Raw genomic sequence first — 17,532 nt, forward strand, 5'->3', positions numbered from 1 at the left:
ATCCACATTAAAAGCAAATTATATTGTAGGTTTCTGATGACATGTTTTTGCTGTAAACTTATTACAACACATTCAAAATGTCTTGCCTTACAGGAAAATAAAAATTTGTTCCCCAAAAGACATGATTTGACTCTCTGACATGCTGCCAAAATAAATATAGTCATGTATAATCAAATATTCATCCAATTTCAATATTTTGATATTTAGAGTTAGCGTACTAACAAATCTGACAATAATGAAAAAAGACCAACAAAAGCAGATGTGTTCTTTGGTGCTACAAATTGAGATTTAGAGTCTGGAAGAAATTTAGGAGAAACTAGACTGCTGTTAAGTTTTAAAATGATCTTTCATATATTGGACACACACACAGATGTTTGCTGCAAAAAAGGTCACTATTTGGTTAAACTCATAGTGCGTTTGGGTGTCCACAGGACAGGACTAGCATATCTTGACAGTCAAATGCTTTACAGTATCACTACACGAAGATGTAGCTAAAAACTTTGATGAAGATAAATCTAGAACAAACACATACCTTCTTGTAAAACCAAATTATAGGAAAACATTACAAGTACCAATCATTCACAAAAGCAGTCATAAAGCTTCTACAAATAACTACATTGAACTGAGGAAGTTGCACTAATTAAAACATTGAAACAGAATGTAAATTGGACATTTTGCAACAATTTTGTGGAAAAAGTCTGTTTTCTTCCTCTCTCTATTATTGTTGGACTGAAACAGGACTGATACAAAAAGGAGTGGGACTGGAATCATTTCCAGAGTAATTTTGTCATCAAAAATGTATGTTTTTCTTCAGGTTGCAACATAATGTGTTCCTCCTCAAGGTTTTTAAGGTACTAAATGTTTTGGCTCCTCCCTACATTGCAGATCTCTATCATTTTCTGTCCCCTCACGTATACCCCTAGGTCCTCTGCAGCTTGCCTTCTAAATGTCCTCAAAGTTACAACAAAGAAAATGAGAGATGGTACTTCCACAGTTGTCCCAAGGTTATGCAATGCCCTCTCTGTTCATCGGAGAAACTGCCTCAGTGGACAACACACTATTACAACTATTAACACAAATAGCAATACTAATAACACTAACACTGGTAGTATTACTTGCAGTAATAATATTATTATTGTCCACTGCAACAGGCTGCCGGCCCAGCAGCCTGTTTCTACCTTTCCCTCATAATGCATTATCATCAATAACATTTACAAGCTTAAAGGAGTATCAGTGGGCATTCTAATCAGATAACCCTTGTTGCTTAGGAAGCAGAGCTGAAAAATCTGTATCGTAGACGTGGCTAAAGCTCATGTTTGATTAAACATAAGGTGCTTGTTTCTGGTGGCCATTAAAATATCAATGTTGCGATTCAAAAGTGAAGGAACAAGAGATTGAAAGTCTTTCCTTATCAGATTCTTCTCCTAATATGGGCATACATCCAAGGATTTCATTAACATGGGGGAGAACTTGTTCATCTAATATTGATGGCTATAATCCTCTAGTTAAGTGCCACCAAATTGTGTTACTTTCTGCAATCATGTATATTCCGCAGGCAAAATGAAAAATTCATGGTCGGTGTTAGGGAAGCAATTTCTTATTATATATTTTTGGTTTATTTCTGCTGGCTTGACGCAATTATGTTGTAGTTATGCTAACTTCTATAAAATGTATGTCTTGAAAATCTCACGGTTTAGCCCACAAACATAAAGATAGATGTAAACAAGATGTTTACTGGCAAAACACTGCCAAGGAATCACATTAATCTGTGTATGTTCACAAAAACAATTCAGCCTTATCAAAAGTCCATTACCTTCTGGATTTTTGATGATATTTCTTTGCTGTAAACTTAATACAACACATTCAAAATGTCTTGACATCAGATGACCATCTGTCTTCCTGTAAAATAACATTTGTTCCCCAAAAGGCCAAAAGACATTATTGACTTCCTGACATAACAAATGTAGTTATGTATGAACAAACATTCATCCAATCTCTATATTTCTTATGTGAGGCGAGGTAGCAAAGAGTGTGGTCAAAGTGTAGAGTTTGTGAAAAAATGGCAAAGCACACGTTGGTACACATCACTAGCCACAGTAAGTATCTAAAAAAGCAACAGGAAAAGTTATAGGCAGGCATTGTCTCACCCTTTCTGTTTGACTGATCACTGGTCTTTTGTTTAGATGGCTTGTACACGCATTGATTTCAGTCTATAGACCGGTTTTATTATTTTATCATGGCTAGATGGGGAGCTGTGTTATAGAGAGCTTCTGTGCAAGTGCAATATCTTTCATATTGTATTACAGGCAAAGCCATACAACTGTCCCTCTATGGGTGTACTGACCTATCCAGCACTACAGTATTCCAATAGAGGCCCAATGCTCTGTGCAACAAATAGCTCTGAACATTATAGTTTGAAACCGAGCACCACCAGTGTCTGCTTAGTGATTTACCATGCCAAACATGGAGCTACATTATCCCCCGACCAATTTAATAGCTTGCCGAAATAACTATAATGGACAGGGCATGAGAGATATTAGATATAAAATATTAACTGTACTTTTCTGTTCTGCAAAAAATAATATGATAGCCATTAGCCATTCCTTTTTCTTACATGTCCTTTACAGCTTTCATTTATCTGATTAAAATCAAACATTGTCCACGGACAATTTTAGTGTTTAAGGCAATAGCCTTCGAAACTATTGTCTACTACAGTCAAAAGAAAACACAGTAGTTTTCACCTCATAATCTAGAAGTAACACAGATGAGCAGCACTGAATGATTCATAAAATATATGTGATTGCACTGCTTAAATTTTCTGTTTGAGCTCATATAACAAAAGCTAATTCTCTTGTTCGCTGTTCATGTAGATTTGTACATCTTGGTGACAGTATACTTCAGTTTGTTAGGGTTAGGGATATTTGTTTTATTTCATAATATTAATCTATAAATGTTCTTTCTCCTTTGAGAAGTTGCAGACTGTTGACTGTTAAGCCTAACAGGTATCCTGTGCATCCAGCAGAGCCAAAATCATTGACCTGTGCTAATCATTCTCCTTGTAAAAGAACAATGAGCAGTTGATGTCTATACATGTAACTCCAGGTTACATTACATCCAAGTGACAGGTGCTCTGTCGCTCCACCTAGTTGTCCTGATAATAGCTCATGTTTCTGTCTCCTGCTGGCTGGCGTCGTTCTTATATGTAATGAAGAGAACAAGTAATAGCTGAACAATACAAAACACTTGTAATGTCACACATCTAATTTGCTGTATAGAATAACTATTTCAGAAGGTGGTGTCTCTTCAAGTGATGCTCCAAAATAAATGTATAATAAAAAAAAAACTTCATGAGCTACAGCTCAGGAGCTGTTCACAGAACCAAGAAAAGCAGTTCTGATATTTGGTATAAGTACTAAAGCTAGTAACACAGTCTGAGGACAATATTCCTGGTGTCAGCACTCCAAGAATATGATTTCTAGTGTAGTCAAGCAAGGTAGGAGAGGGAGCAGTGCAGTGCTCAAAAGGAGCACTTTGCACTTCTAATGGTATTTGAGTCTCAGCGTGATTCCAAAACGTGACTTTAACAAAGATGAAGATCAGGCCTTCTACATAAATGACTGTTCATTTTTTTCTGGTGGAACTGAAGGTGCTTGTGTGTCTATGTGCTTGTCTGTGTGTGTGCTAGAATGCAAAACTAAACTAAATGAAGGCAGGAACAGTGTGTGTGTGTGTGTGTCTGTATGCGGTGTGGCTGTATGTGTACGCATGAGTGTGTGATACCGGGGAGTGGAATTCTTTATCAGAATTAAATCAACCAGTCAGTGCAGACAGCTAACAGCACACCATGCCCCCCAGACAATTTGAAATGACCCCCAACAGAGTGCAAAACACTCTTGAAATTTCTAATTATCCCCTGAATAATACAGAGGCTTCCCACACAACAATCTTCACTGCTAGGTGAAGATATAGAGAAACCAGTAGTAGAACTGGCAGATTGCTGGTTGATTGGACTAATTAATTTAATTGTTGGTAGTGGTGTAACGGAACATAGTTGATCCGTGATCCATACGGATCGCCCCCCACGGTTCGGCACACATGTGAACCTCGGATTAATTGCAAAATTTAATGTCTCATTGGAGACAAAGTAAACAAACTGCTGTAAGTACAAGTCATGAACAGTGTTTCACTAACAGGGATTCTGAAGAGAAACAAGCTAACCAGCATCTAACAGGTCCGAAGTGACATCTGCAGGTATGTTTACATGCTGTTTAATGCAGCTGAGCAGCTAATTAGCTATCTAGCCTGCTAACTGATGTTAGCAGTGCACTTTTCCCTGATGAATGTTTGTTTGGTGGCTCGTTCAACAATCTAAGCTGCAGGACAAGAAGTGTTCATCTTTGTAGGTTTTGATGATGTGGACACAGACTATTGTTTCATTCACTACCATGTTTAAAGGACAACAGTATCATGCCTCATATTGCACTTTAATTTAACAATTGAGTATTGAATATCTTATATATTTTATGATTTTATTTAAATATTGGACTTCTTGAATGTTGTTTTAATTTAAGTTATGTTTGTCTCCTTCTTTTTTTTTTTTGCCTGACCCAAAAATTGATCTGATCCGTGACTCAAAACAGTGATACGATCCAAACCGTGAGTTTTGTGATCTGTTGCACCCCTAATTGTTGGGTATACTGTAAATCTGTATATGTTGCAGAAGATCAGAGAAAGGATCATCCAGTTTGATGTGATGTATCTACACATTCCTCTGACTTCCGCAGAGGATGAGTTTGATCTTTCATGGAGAGGGAAATGCAGAGGCAAGCATTTCTATGAAAGAGAAAGTGAAAGATTCTATTTTCAAAGTCAAAAGTTGCCATTTTGTTCAAGCTTTTTCACCTTCTACAGTACATGTATAAAAACCTTTGCAAAGTGTCAGTGTACACCTACCACAATGCGTGCGCATGTTTGACCTATTACTTGCTATCTGCTGGGAACTAAAACATTAGCAGCTCAGCAGCTTTCCTATATCCTGGAGCAGACAGAATGACTTTCATAGATTCAAAAAGTTTATTAATGCTTTTATTCCTAAGATAAGAGTAGCAGCAAATATGCATCACTCTGAGAATTTGAACTAGATTGGACAGACTTCCTGCTCAGATGTTGTTAAATATGGACTCAGATCACATGGGATTCTGGGTTATGTCCCACATATCAGAAAACATGAAAATATCTTTGCAATATACTGAATAATACATTGAATAACTCAATTTTTGTTTAGCTGTAGGATAAGATACCAAAAGCACTATATCACATATACTATTGCATCCAAAGGCATCATACTGCCAAAATTAGAAAAAGAATGGATAATAAGAGCTGGTAAAAAATGACAATACATTTAGAGATTTACATTTAGATTCATAGTACAGTAATGTACCAGTTATTTCCTATACTTGTGAAAGATAATTTCCAACTAAATCAATATGGAATTCAAATCAGATATTTCTGAATTATGTATGTATCACTCTGGGGCCATAACAGATATGGCTATCTAGGAGGTTAACAGATGGTGTCATAAAATGAAATAGGCATCACTCTTAAAATATACCCAGACACTGAGGACATTTATGTCTCCAAAATCGTTTTCACTGCCTCTGAGGAAGAAGGGCGAACGTCAACTCTGAAGTCAGCCGCAAGGGTAAAAACTAGTTAACTTGCTCATTTTTGACTGCTCGTCACGTCCGTTGAGGACAGTGTTATAACATTTCTTACCAAATTTAACAGTCAAATAAATGTCTTTGAATACTATAAAATGAGAATGATAGAACCAACCTGAATAAATGTGGATTCACTAATAAGCAAAGTATTTCTATTACTTTTGAAGAAAACGAGAACCATTGAATTCTATTTCCTATACACGTCAAGTAAATAATTATGTAATTTCCAAATCTTTTCTGTCTTGTTTCTCCTTGACAAGTGACAGAACAAACTTGTCTGAGGCCTTCAGGGTGGTTGGGAGTGGTTTCTAATAGCACTGAGAGTCTAGAGAGTAGAGTCCCACAACACAGTATAAAAAACATTACTCCATTAGAAACCTTCCACCCCACATTACTTGTTTTGCTGTGGCAACAGCGATGCATGTTATAGCCCTGACAGGCTAGATTTTTGGATATCTTGTGTCTCTCTTTCCATATCACCTCCTGGAGAATGTCAAATCTTAATCGCCATGGTAGAAAATCAAATGACTATTTTTCCATTACTGAACAAAGCGACGGAATGGGAAGAAATGGTGGCTTGATCCTCAAAGTACAGAGACATCAGATTGTCATGTGCCCTGTGGAAGCCTTTCCCCATGAACTCCTCTAAGGACATCATGTCTTTTAACGCTATATTTAAAATTTTCAAATTGACATGGAGTCTGATTGAGCTTACAAAAGCTCTATCCAGGATAAAAAAAAAGTGAATACAGAGGATCAATTATGGATGATTCACTGAGATAGGGAGCTATTTCCACATCAAAAATGAGAAAGTTGAAACAGTTATTCATCTCTGTGAAGAATCTGTGTCAGACAGAGCTGGCACACTGATGTCTACTGTACCTAAATCCTCAAACAAGTAGCATTCATCAGTGTAGTGTTAACTCATTGCAGTTGCATTACAAGCCACTACTCACACTTTGTGCCTGTGCCAGACAAGACTTCTGGTCTGTGCTGTCAAGGGGGGAATATACAACCTGTGAGACGTTTAGATGTTCATATTTGTTCAAGTAGTCACAATAGCATATAGACAGATGGATATGCTCCTTTGTGCTGGTGTTAATTGGCTATTGGACAGACGAGGCCAAGGGAGGAAGTGGCGGGGATATAAGAATATCACTTAGTGCTACTTATTAAAAAACATTTGTGCAAAAGGGATTGGCTTTTGTTGACACCTTTTAATTGTCTTGCTTTAAACTGTATGTGTCATAGACAATCACGTAACACCATTTCACCTTCCAGGAGATATTTCAGTATTTAAAGCAGAAAGCATATGCCCAAAAAAAGAGTTAATTTGTTTGTTAAAATCAAATAATGCACATAGATTATGAGTTGAGGGAATTTGGGTTCTGTGAATGACTTACATGGGGCACCACCACTGTACTTGGCATAAATGTCTTTTTTTCAGTATGCTCTTGAATGCTTTCTCACGCTGGGCATTAGGACAGACAGTCAACAGGACGAGCAGCTTTATGTTAGCAGCCATAGTAACTTCAAAGCTCATAAAAAGCCCATTACTAGTGTTCCATGCAACCTTCGGTGCTCAGTCAGCTACAAGCATTCAGCTGAGAAAAGCTGGTGAGACTGATTCAGTCTCAGAGACACCCTGTGTGGCAGAGCGGCAAGATCATCACAACAACCCACACCTTGAGCATTCAGACACAGGGAGAAACTCTGGTGTCAGCAAATGTCTCTCCCGCCTCCACAGAAAGACCCCACAAGAAAATGCCCCCCGAGAAAATGTCTGACTTGTGCCGTGAAGATTTCACATAATGAAAAGTTAGGAGCCAAGTTCAATTTTGCTTAAATATGTCTTAGGGATCTGAGAGCTAGCAGATCTAATATGGAAGTCACTGTCAGGATTTGACAGAGTCATAGTGTAACGCTGAAGGCTAAACACAGGGAACTCAGCAGCTGGGGCCGTGGATATGTGCTCTGCTGGCCACTCTCCTAGTTTTATACTGGAAGGTCTATTGATGAAGCTGCTTTACATTGACGTTATCAAATAAAGTGTAAAACTAGGTTATCAGCAGCAGCAGCAGCAGCAGCAGCAGCAGTTGCTGCAAAAACAAAATTCTAAACATACATGATTTAAAACAGTGAGTGTTTGCTTTGGTAACTGTAAAGGGAAAAACATGTTTTGCTTATTAAAATAGAGATTAAATTAGATATATTTTACATGGACCCTATCACAGTTTTCAAGTGTGTGAGAAAAGAGTAAAGAAACTGTGAAATGGCTGTGAAAAATAAGGCCAGACTGAAACACCACAGGATTCCTCTCCCACCAAATGAGAAAATAAGAGGGTTGTAATTTTCTGTAAGTTGGCATCTCACTTCATGTCAGTGGATTAAGAAATTAATGAAAAGTGGGAAGTCAATCTGACACTTCTAAATTAAGAAGCGAGTATCCAAATGACAAAATTCAAAGGGGGAGAATGAAGTAGAGGATAAATAATTGGCTGGGGAAATTTTTGACAGAATGAGAAGTAGAAAACATGGCATCTGAGAAGAAGAGAGTGAAAACAGAGTAGGCAGTGGATGCTCCAGGCAATGCCATCTGTGGGTGGATCTGCAAAGGCTACATGCCACACACCTGTGTGGGACTGCCTGGGAGATAAGGCCCTCAGCACAATGGCCCTGTGGCCACCTGCGCTGCCAAACAGGTGCACAGCCCAGCCAATTAAACTATTAGACAAACACAGGCCTCTGGGAGCAAATTAGCAGGCTGCCCAAACATCACAGGAAAAACAAAAAGCAATGGTAAGCACTCACTGTGAAGAACAACAGCACTTTGATGTTGAGACTTTAGCGTACAGAATTCAGTTTAATGGTTAATAAAACAAAGTACTGTTTTGATTTAAATCATCACCTAAGTGTCAAATGTCTTCAGTGTTTTAACACAGAGCACGGTTATTTTCTATAGATGTATAGTATGAAATCATTTATAACTGCTGTCATATATCCAAATGACACAGATATCTATCATAACTTTTCTTCCTTAGCACAGTAACCTTGTGTGGATCTGTTCTTATCTATCTTATCTTGTTCTGTAAAGGACTGATCTTTCATCAGTCCATTTATGTAATGTGCCCTGGATCAATTCTTGGTTTTATTAGTGTGAGAAAAGAATCTATCTCTCGATGTGCAGAGGCTATTTTTGGCCGACATATTAAGTGCAAGAGAAGCCAAAAATGAGTGGACGTTTAAAAAAATAAATAAAAAAGAACCTCCTGTCATAACAGATATTTTGAATCCTTTGTCACAAGCTGACAACCTCTGCAGCTTTCTTGAATCCTGACAAAGATAGGATTACTTAGGTCAAGAATATTGATACATTTAACAATATTAAAATATTTATCCATAAGCCAATAGGAGTTTAAGACCAGATATGCATTACTCCAAGGATTTTTTTTTTCCATTTAGGATTGATTCTTCCTTCACCACAATGTTTGATAAATGCGAGCCCTGACTTAAAAATCAGGGCCTAATCGTTTGAACACAGAAAAGACAGGCTCAGACAATGTTTATCTGGCCTTTTCAACTGTGAGAAAACTGAAATACTAGAAAATAATCAGCTCTTGACTCTACATTGGCATTTCTGCTGAAATGGAAGTTTGTCTCTATAATGAGAAATACTGTTCAATACAATAAACTGTGAGGCACAACTAGAAATACAAAAGAATGGTAGCAAATTATGAAAAGTACACAATAAGACTGTATACAGTCTTATTACTACATGGTACAACCAATCTGCTATTTTTTCAGGTATGATCAACAATAAATTCCCAAGATTATCAATACCCGAAGGCAGGCCAGCTGATCATTATTCTAAGGTGCGAATTAAAACAAGCATGAATGCACTGCTCTGTCATCTCCTTCGTGGTTATTTTCAGTAGCTATATGATAACATACCGTACAAAGGTTACATTAACATAGTGGAGTCAGAGGAGTAGCAAACCAAATGTGACTTTCCTGTGTGTTGTGATCCATGACAATTAAGTGCATTCATATTAATTAGGGGAAACCTTATCCATGCCTCAAGAAATAATCAGCACCTTTCCCCAGGAGAGAAATAATGAGAGGCGTAAAGATGAGCAGGAGACCGGTGTTAGTCAACATTCGCACAGTCCTCCTCCTCAGGCACCCAAAGGTGCCTCTCTCCCTGTATGGACCTGGCCATCCGTGGGAGGCCATTCTTCCTTAAAGCACTGGTCCCTTACATGCTGGTCAAAGGTTCAGCCATTTGAAAACACCCACAGGGCAGGCCTGGCCTCACTTACATCCCCTCGGCACCAGTTGGCCTTTCAGAGTGGAAAGGCTGACTTGGCTCCCCACAGCTCGCAGGAGCCTGTGGAGACTGACTTCAGAGCCCTGCAATCACTCGAGGGATAATTACTTAGCTACTTGGCTATTCATTATACTACCTAACATACAATATATAAAATGTGTATTAGTGTTATGTTTAGGACATTATAAATCTATGTATAATTTATTTTCTGTATGTACCACTAGCTAATGTCACCCGTTAGCCATCTGAATCAAACCAATGTGTCATGTGGTCGACTCCCATGGTTGGATTACTTCCTCTTCTAAGCTTGATATGAAAGAAGAGTGAGATGAATGAAAATGTCCATTCTATCCATTTCTTTATTCATTGTTGAGCCCCTGTTGCTGTAGTGAATACACAGGATTTTAATGAGAGCACAAACTGTATTGCCTTTTCTTTCAAATTGGTTAATGCAGGGATTCAGCTATAATACTGGTACTAACACACAGATTAAATAAATGCTAATCTGGGGCCAGGCTGGCAGGTCCTTTCTCTGTACACAGGGTCAACATAAAAAGTATTCCACTTATCCAATAACCAATTAATATGCACCATTTATTGATTCACCATTAAGAAACATCTCTTCAGCAGTGGGCTGGTAAATAATTTAGAGGATCTGCTGTCACTAAGGGTTCCTTTGCACTAGTGGGACCAAATTAAAATTGAAGATCACATTTAAAAGGGAGAAGGCAGAGACTTTGGGTAACAAGTGGAGACAAGGCTTACAAAATCAGTGAAGCCTCATAATGAATGACTCAAGAGCCAATCAAAGCTCAACAGGACTGAGCTGAGAAAAAAAAATATCGTTATATGTTGAAAATAATGTTATATGAGTTTAAAATAGAATAAAGAGAAGAATTGCAGGCACTGGCCATTTTTACTTTTGGTCGATTGGAGGCAGATTGTACACATGACACAGAGTTGATCTCTGGGTGAGAGCCACATGCTTATTAAGGTCTCAAAATGTCTGGCTTTCTGATGTGGAAAACCAGTCTTCCTATCTATTAGAGCTTAATGGACAGAGTGGTTTGGAATGACAGACACACTGCCAATGACTATAAGCTTGTGCTCATTTAGCCAGCTGCACCATTGGCTGTGCTTGTTTAAAAGTTGATGTTATGTGTCTTTCTTGTTTAACTTAGCTATCAAGCCACATGGAACAAGTCCTATAATGTTACCCTACCTATATGCAAATAGAAATATGTCCAGCAGACAGCACTTTGCTCTGATCACTGTGGATAACATTGATCATATATCTAAGGAATAAGCTATAATAAAGCTATATTTCCTCTCTTCTTTAAATGCAAATAAATAGACAAAGGAATAAAATGAATTGTATGAACTGCTGGAGTAAAAATACATTTGTGCTCATCTTTAACGTACATCCTACACATACATATCCAAGGCCTTATTTAGATCTAATAACTTCCTCTCTAGACATGTCCATATCATTAAGATGGACAGCAGTCAACCCCTTTCATCAAAATTTGCCCAATATGCAAATTGTGCTGCTCCATAGCAAACATAACCATTTGCACTCACCCATATAGCTTGGTAGCATGAGTAAAAAGGCTTGTGCACATACTTTATCATCTAGTCCAAGCTGTTGGGTAATCCACTGTGTGTAGAAGGTTTGTCCTCCTGTTCCACACACATAGCTAAGTCCTTTTTTTCAGTCAAGTCAGGATGCCATGTAGTGTAGTGTACTAAGAGCTGTCTAAGACACACTTTAGTATGTTTTCAGTAAGTGTAAACAGGGCTATAGAAAAAAGTAAAAGAGATGTTTAGAAGTAAGTAAAAATAAATATATAATTAAGTTCAAATGTTCATCTTTTTAACATTAAAATTTTAAGATGTGTCAAGCATTACATTAATCAGTCATAAATCCACTTAAAACAATCACAAAAAATAGAACATCCCCTTTTGCTCCATAGGATCCCCCCCCCCTGTTTTTTGTGCATTAAGCACAACTGGAAAATCTTATATGAAGTGCCGGCAATCACTGGTGAGAAATAGTACAGTATTTCCAGCTGTGCACACCTGTTGTGTGTAAAAGTAATTTGTTCAAATGAAAATTTTCATGTCCAGAGAAAAACGTCTGCCTTGCTAAATGATGTGTTCATGTAAATTAGGGATAATAGGGACTGTAGAAACACAAACTAAGTAGCAGTTGATCTTGCGTAGCCAGCTCAACAGCATGAGTCTTCATAACATCAGTTTTTTTTTTTTAGTTGTGAACAAAAAAGGAGAAATTTGAAGTGAGCCCTCCTTTGATGAGCTTTCTATCATTATGCCAATAATAGAAGATACTCAAAGAAATGCTTTGAGCTGTAGTATTTGCAAATATTCAAATAATTCCCAGCTACAAAGCACAGTTTGCGGTGTGTGAAAAGAGACTGAGTTACTGACCTGACGGGGTTACTTGTGAGAGACACTCTGAGGGACTCCAGGCAATTAAGCAGCTTTTCTTCTGTGATGCCAGAACGCAGCTCATGGACGTATTCTTGGGATGAAAGTGTACATTCATGCTTGCTGTTCCTTAGTCCACCCTGCAAACAAAATATCAACAGGACATTTATCATTAATTATCCAATACTATGACCTGCACAACAATGGTAATCAATAACAAAAGGAAATTGTGAAAGTCAGTAAAGGAAATCCAAGCTTGATTTGAATAAATAGTGTATTTCTAAATAAACAGATGTGTTAATGTATAATTACAGTTCAAGGAGTGAGAAGAAACCCACTTTTCCTTACGTAGCTTAAGAAGCACTAATTTTTTTTAAACAGCTATATTCTGTCATTCAAGAAGACAGTTAAGAGTGAAAAGGATGTTATATTGCTAAGTAGGTATCTTGTGCTCTCAGTAGGTGCAGCTGTTTGATAAATTACAAGCAGTTTGAACAACTTAAAATTTGGCTTCTCACCAAGGTGTTTGTGATAAAAAGCTGGCCAAAACATTTGTGTTTCAGAAAGAGGATGACTGATTGAAATGTCTAGAAATGTGTTGGCCAACTTCTCTTCTTCTCAATCAGCCAAGACTCTAATGATGGACAATATTCACTGAGTGCCAAACACAGGCTCTACAGTACATGATATCTGTGGCAGCTCATGCTTGAAGTAAATGGATTCTTGTGTATAATCTCCAGAGAGGTCTCTCGGGACATGTTGCTACACTGATGCTTACACAATGAGACTGCCTATTGGCAGCAATACACACTTGCACCACAGCAGGGAAACACACATTTATACACTCCCAGCACACACTGGAGTCAACTTTTTATATTACACTGAGCTACAACTTAATTCCAAAGTTACTGACTGATTGAATCCATTGTAGGTCTGACATTGCATCCATGCAGTCCAGCAATCAACTTAAATTTTGAGGAATACAAATAACAAAGATTTGCAAATTGAGTAATTTGACTGCATTATTTCTATTCTTGGTACATGCTCCAAGAACAAATCTGTGTTAAATTAGTAATTTTCATAAAAGGACAGAACTCCCCATGCACAGCCAGTATTTTCAGACAGGTGCTTGTCGGTCGCAGGAACATATAAGGTGAAAATCAGAATATACCACCACACACTGTAATGACTTTACTGTGAATTTATTGAGAGCAAACTATTTTAGTAATTAGTAATTTTCATGTTTTGTTCTCAACATAAGCTACATTGCAGGTGGAGGTTGAGTTCCACATAAAACAAAATGAGGAAACATGCAGGAGAAATTGCATCAGCTATGCCTGAACCAGACTGCTAGGCCAAATTCACTCTGTTCATCCCTGCACTGCTGGTTCCCCACAAAGTGAACTGTGCTAATAGGCAGTTTGGGAAGTAATAAGCTAGCTCATTTATCTAGAGAAAAGAGAGGCCTGCTGCTCTCCTGCAATGCAGAGTCAACATGATTTTTTTTGTTTTTTTGTTTTTTGTTTGAAACAGCAGAGGAAGTCTTACAACAGCAAGCTACCAATAATTATGGGCTTTAGGTGTAAACTGAGCTCATAGTTTGATTGGCTCAATAATGACAAAAAGTATTTATTTGACAAAGGCTGATATAAAAAGCCCATTCCTCAAGCTGCAGGGGTGATTCCTGCCAAAAACCAAAAAGGGGTATCTTTTCCATGAACACTGTTAAAATGATATTAAAGTGGAAATGTAAGCACACAAATCCTAATGTGATCTTAATCTATTATCATTGTATGACATTTTGTTACACTAAAAGCTTGTCAACAATGACATACTACTGCAATTTTTGTTAGGAATACCTGAGCCATTATTTCCTTGTAATGGCTTCACAATTTTTCCATAGCTCCATGATACTGTGATACTAGCAGTTGTACAAATGAAAGACAGCAAAATCTCAAAGGAAGTTAAACCTGAGAGCGTACTTTCACGTAACTGTGTAGTTTTCCTAACTATAGTTTGATTTCGTAATAAATCAATTTTTTATGCTTGTGTCTTTTTTTCTATGTTTCTTAGCTGGATCTATATGAGCACTTATCCCATTTATCTTCTCAAGCACCAGCGGGTGAATGTGGAGGAGTGACTGGCTTAGCTTTTTATCTGACAGTAAGATAGTTATTAAGCCATAGAGAAAGGTAAGAATCCTTCTCATTACTATCTAGATTCAGCTACTACCTACCTCAGAAATCTTTGTTGCACATTTCTGCTGAGCACAGTTTCCATATCATTTTTGGTATTGACTATGAATGGCAAGACACATAAATAAAAAATAATGATTAAAACTAATAAAACTGGTTATACAGTCTTTGAAAGCTCAATTACTGTAGAAAGAAAGAGAAGCAGAGAAAGAAAGATACTCCAGACACTTAACAAGACCCTGAAGTGAAATGTGGTGACTTTGAGTTTGCGAGATATTCACTTCAAGGTTCAACTTAAACAATGATGGAACTGCCTTTGTAGATGGTTCAACCACAACAATTAAATTTTTCTGCTTATTTAAGTACTTCAAAAAAAATCTATGTGCTTGTAATCCCTGAGTGGCAGTGCTTATTTTCTGAAACAGACTGTTGAAATGATTGCTCAAAGAAAAGTTGATGTCATTCATGGTTGAGTCACTTTTGAAAAATGTTTAGTCAATGAACTGTGACTGTGTGCGTTTCCCTGCGTCTGCAAGAACACAAAATGTCTCGCTTTAGACACACACAATCTTCTTTTTCCACTTTATTCACTGTGATATGTACATAGTTCAAGTAATACACATTTTCAATCACAGCCCAATAATCTCCTGTTGTCTCGATAGAGAAGGTTCTCTAATAGTAACCAAAGTAAACCCCTCCAATGGTTACTCAAGAAGATGTCTACAGACAGATCTATGAAAGCAACAATGGGGTTGTGCAACAACAATTGATATATGTTCTACTCATTCTACCAAGATGTATCTCACAGACTACTAAATAAACTGTATTTAATAAAGTCACTCCGGTCACATCTTAGCCAAATGGCAGTTGACTGGTCCCTAGACTCTTATGAGCCTATATGTTTTGCTCACTTGCCAATGTCTTTCAAAGAAGCTTATTCAGATTGGTCAAAAACACCAGCAAGGCTGAAGTATTAAGTAAGTAATGCACTTTTAACCCTTCTGTCCCAAAAAGCAGGAACAAATACAGGATACTGTGAGCAACTATTACACAAGATGTATACTGTAAAACAATACTCAACTAAAACACCAAGAGTTCCAGGCCATGAGACATAATAAGTGGAGATTAAAGGCTTAACATGTGTATTATTATATGTAAATGTTCGACCAACTAAAAACCTTTACTTCTGTTGTGATACCCATTGTCAATACGAAAACTGTCCAATGTGTAAGAGATTTTAAGGACCCTAGTATACTACTTGTACCATAACTGTATCTGGACAACAATACCTAACAAAAGTGTGAGTTGACCATTAGGCAGCTGCACAGATGTGCTCCACTGGCACACTGAATAAAAGTGTTCATTAATTTCAAACACTTTTAGTAGAATGGACTTGTAGTGTCTCCAGAGGGATCCTTCCCTATTGAGGAGAAGGCTGAAGCTACAGTCTTCATTAGACTTCAACAGGGCTGTTTCTCCCTGGAAAGGGTCCTATCAAAGGCCCCGGACCATAACCATTTAAGCAGATGATTGGAAGAGTGCATCACATGCGTCCTATAAAATCATATCAGGAACACAGGAACAAGATAGAGTCAGAATAAGCATTCATTGTCTTCCAAATGGTAATGGAAAAAAAAAACAGCGCATTTATATTCTCAGGTTGAGCAGTGTTAGGGGACAATGTACTATGCTGCTCGTCCCCTGAAAACATCATTCTTGATTGTTGCACCAGTTAAACTGTTTTTGCCGTAGAGAGGTTTAAGGAAAGGTAAAGTTTTTTCAATACAAAACCCAGGCTGTCTGCAGTAGATCAGTTTAGATGAATAACAAATGCTAAAAAATAGTTGGGTAGCCAGTGGAGAGGAGATATGTCAGCACTTTGTTGAATAAAGTTTGAAAGCTAATGGTAGGTGAGCTGTATTGAAACCACAGTGGTGGATTTCATGCAAGTTTTAAGACTAATCATCTGACATGTGGTCAAGATCTGGCTTTGGTGGTGTTGCAGCTTAATAAAATGTATTCAGCAACTTCTTAGATCAAAATTAACTGAACTGTAAAAACAACTAATGAAATTTTAACATTCAACAGTAAATATATGCACTTTTAGCAAAGCAATGGGGGCCTAAATAACACTGTTTGAGAGAAAGTACAATTACATCACTGTAATTCAATTTTGGATATAGCTAATTAGATGACTGAATTACTTTCACAGTAATATATAGGGCAGTAAGAGGGAAACACATCACCCCCGTTTTATTTATCTTCTTATCTCTCAGCAGTTCCCAGCAGGCATACCATCATGTCCAGAAAAGCTAGAGCTCTGGTTTCACCGCATGCCCTGACCTCTGGAAACCAAAGACATTGACCATAAACTGCTTTTTCATGACCCTAGCCCAAATCAATGGAGTCCTTTGGGATAATATCAACATTACACCACCACACTGGCAGCAGAGAAACAATCTGAGGAGAGGGAGGGGGGCATTACCTGCTGGCTACTGGGTAATAGAGTTTTCCCCTTCAGGCTCACAAAAATGGAGAGGAAGAAAATGGTCAAAAAGAGGCCCCAGAGAAAGGGAGCAAGGGAAAAAAGGAGGGATGACAGAGAGAGAGAGAGAGAGATGTTGTGTGGGTAGTGTGTGATTAAGTAGTAAGATGTAAAAAATGAAAAAGAAAGAGGACAGGGAGTATGAGGGAGACAGATAAAGTACGGGAAAGATACAAAAAGAGAGAGAAAGTGTACAGGGGAGAAAGGGCAGGGCAGAGATAGAGAGCATCAGGAGACACCGCAACCTCAACAGCAGTGGACAGACACAGCCTTTTTGACCACAGCCTTGAGCCTCAT

The 17,532-nt window shown here is 37.8% G+C and overlaps 1 protein-coding gene across 1 annotated transcript in view; it reads right to left on the reverse strand.

Annotated features, from left to right (window-relative positions):
* The window catches only part of diaph2 (diaphanous-related formin 2), a 381,520-nt gene that overhangs the window by 267,912 nt on the left and 96,076 nt on the right, over positions 1 to 17,532 (reverse strand). The window contains exon 7 of the mRNA XM_044363276.1: positions 12,496 to 12,635. Coding sequence (XP_044219211.1) covers positions 12,496 to 12,635 — 140 coding nt within the window. The remainder of the gene's footprint in view (positions 1 to 12,495; positions 12,636 to 17,532) is intronic.

The sequence above is a fragment of the Thunnus albacares genome, chromosome 10 (assembly GCF_914725855.1).
Source record: "Thunnus albacares chromosome 10, fThuAlb1.1, whole genome shotgun sequence".
Lineage (NCBI taxonomy): Eukaryota > Metazoa > Chordata > Actinopteri > Scombriformes > Scombridae > Thunnus > Thunnus albacares.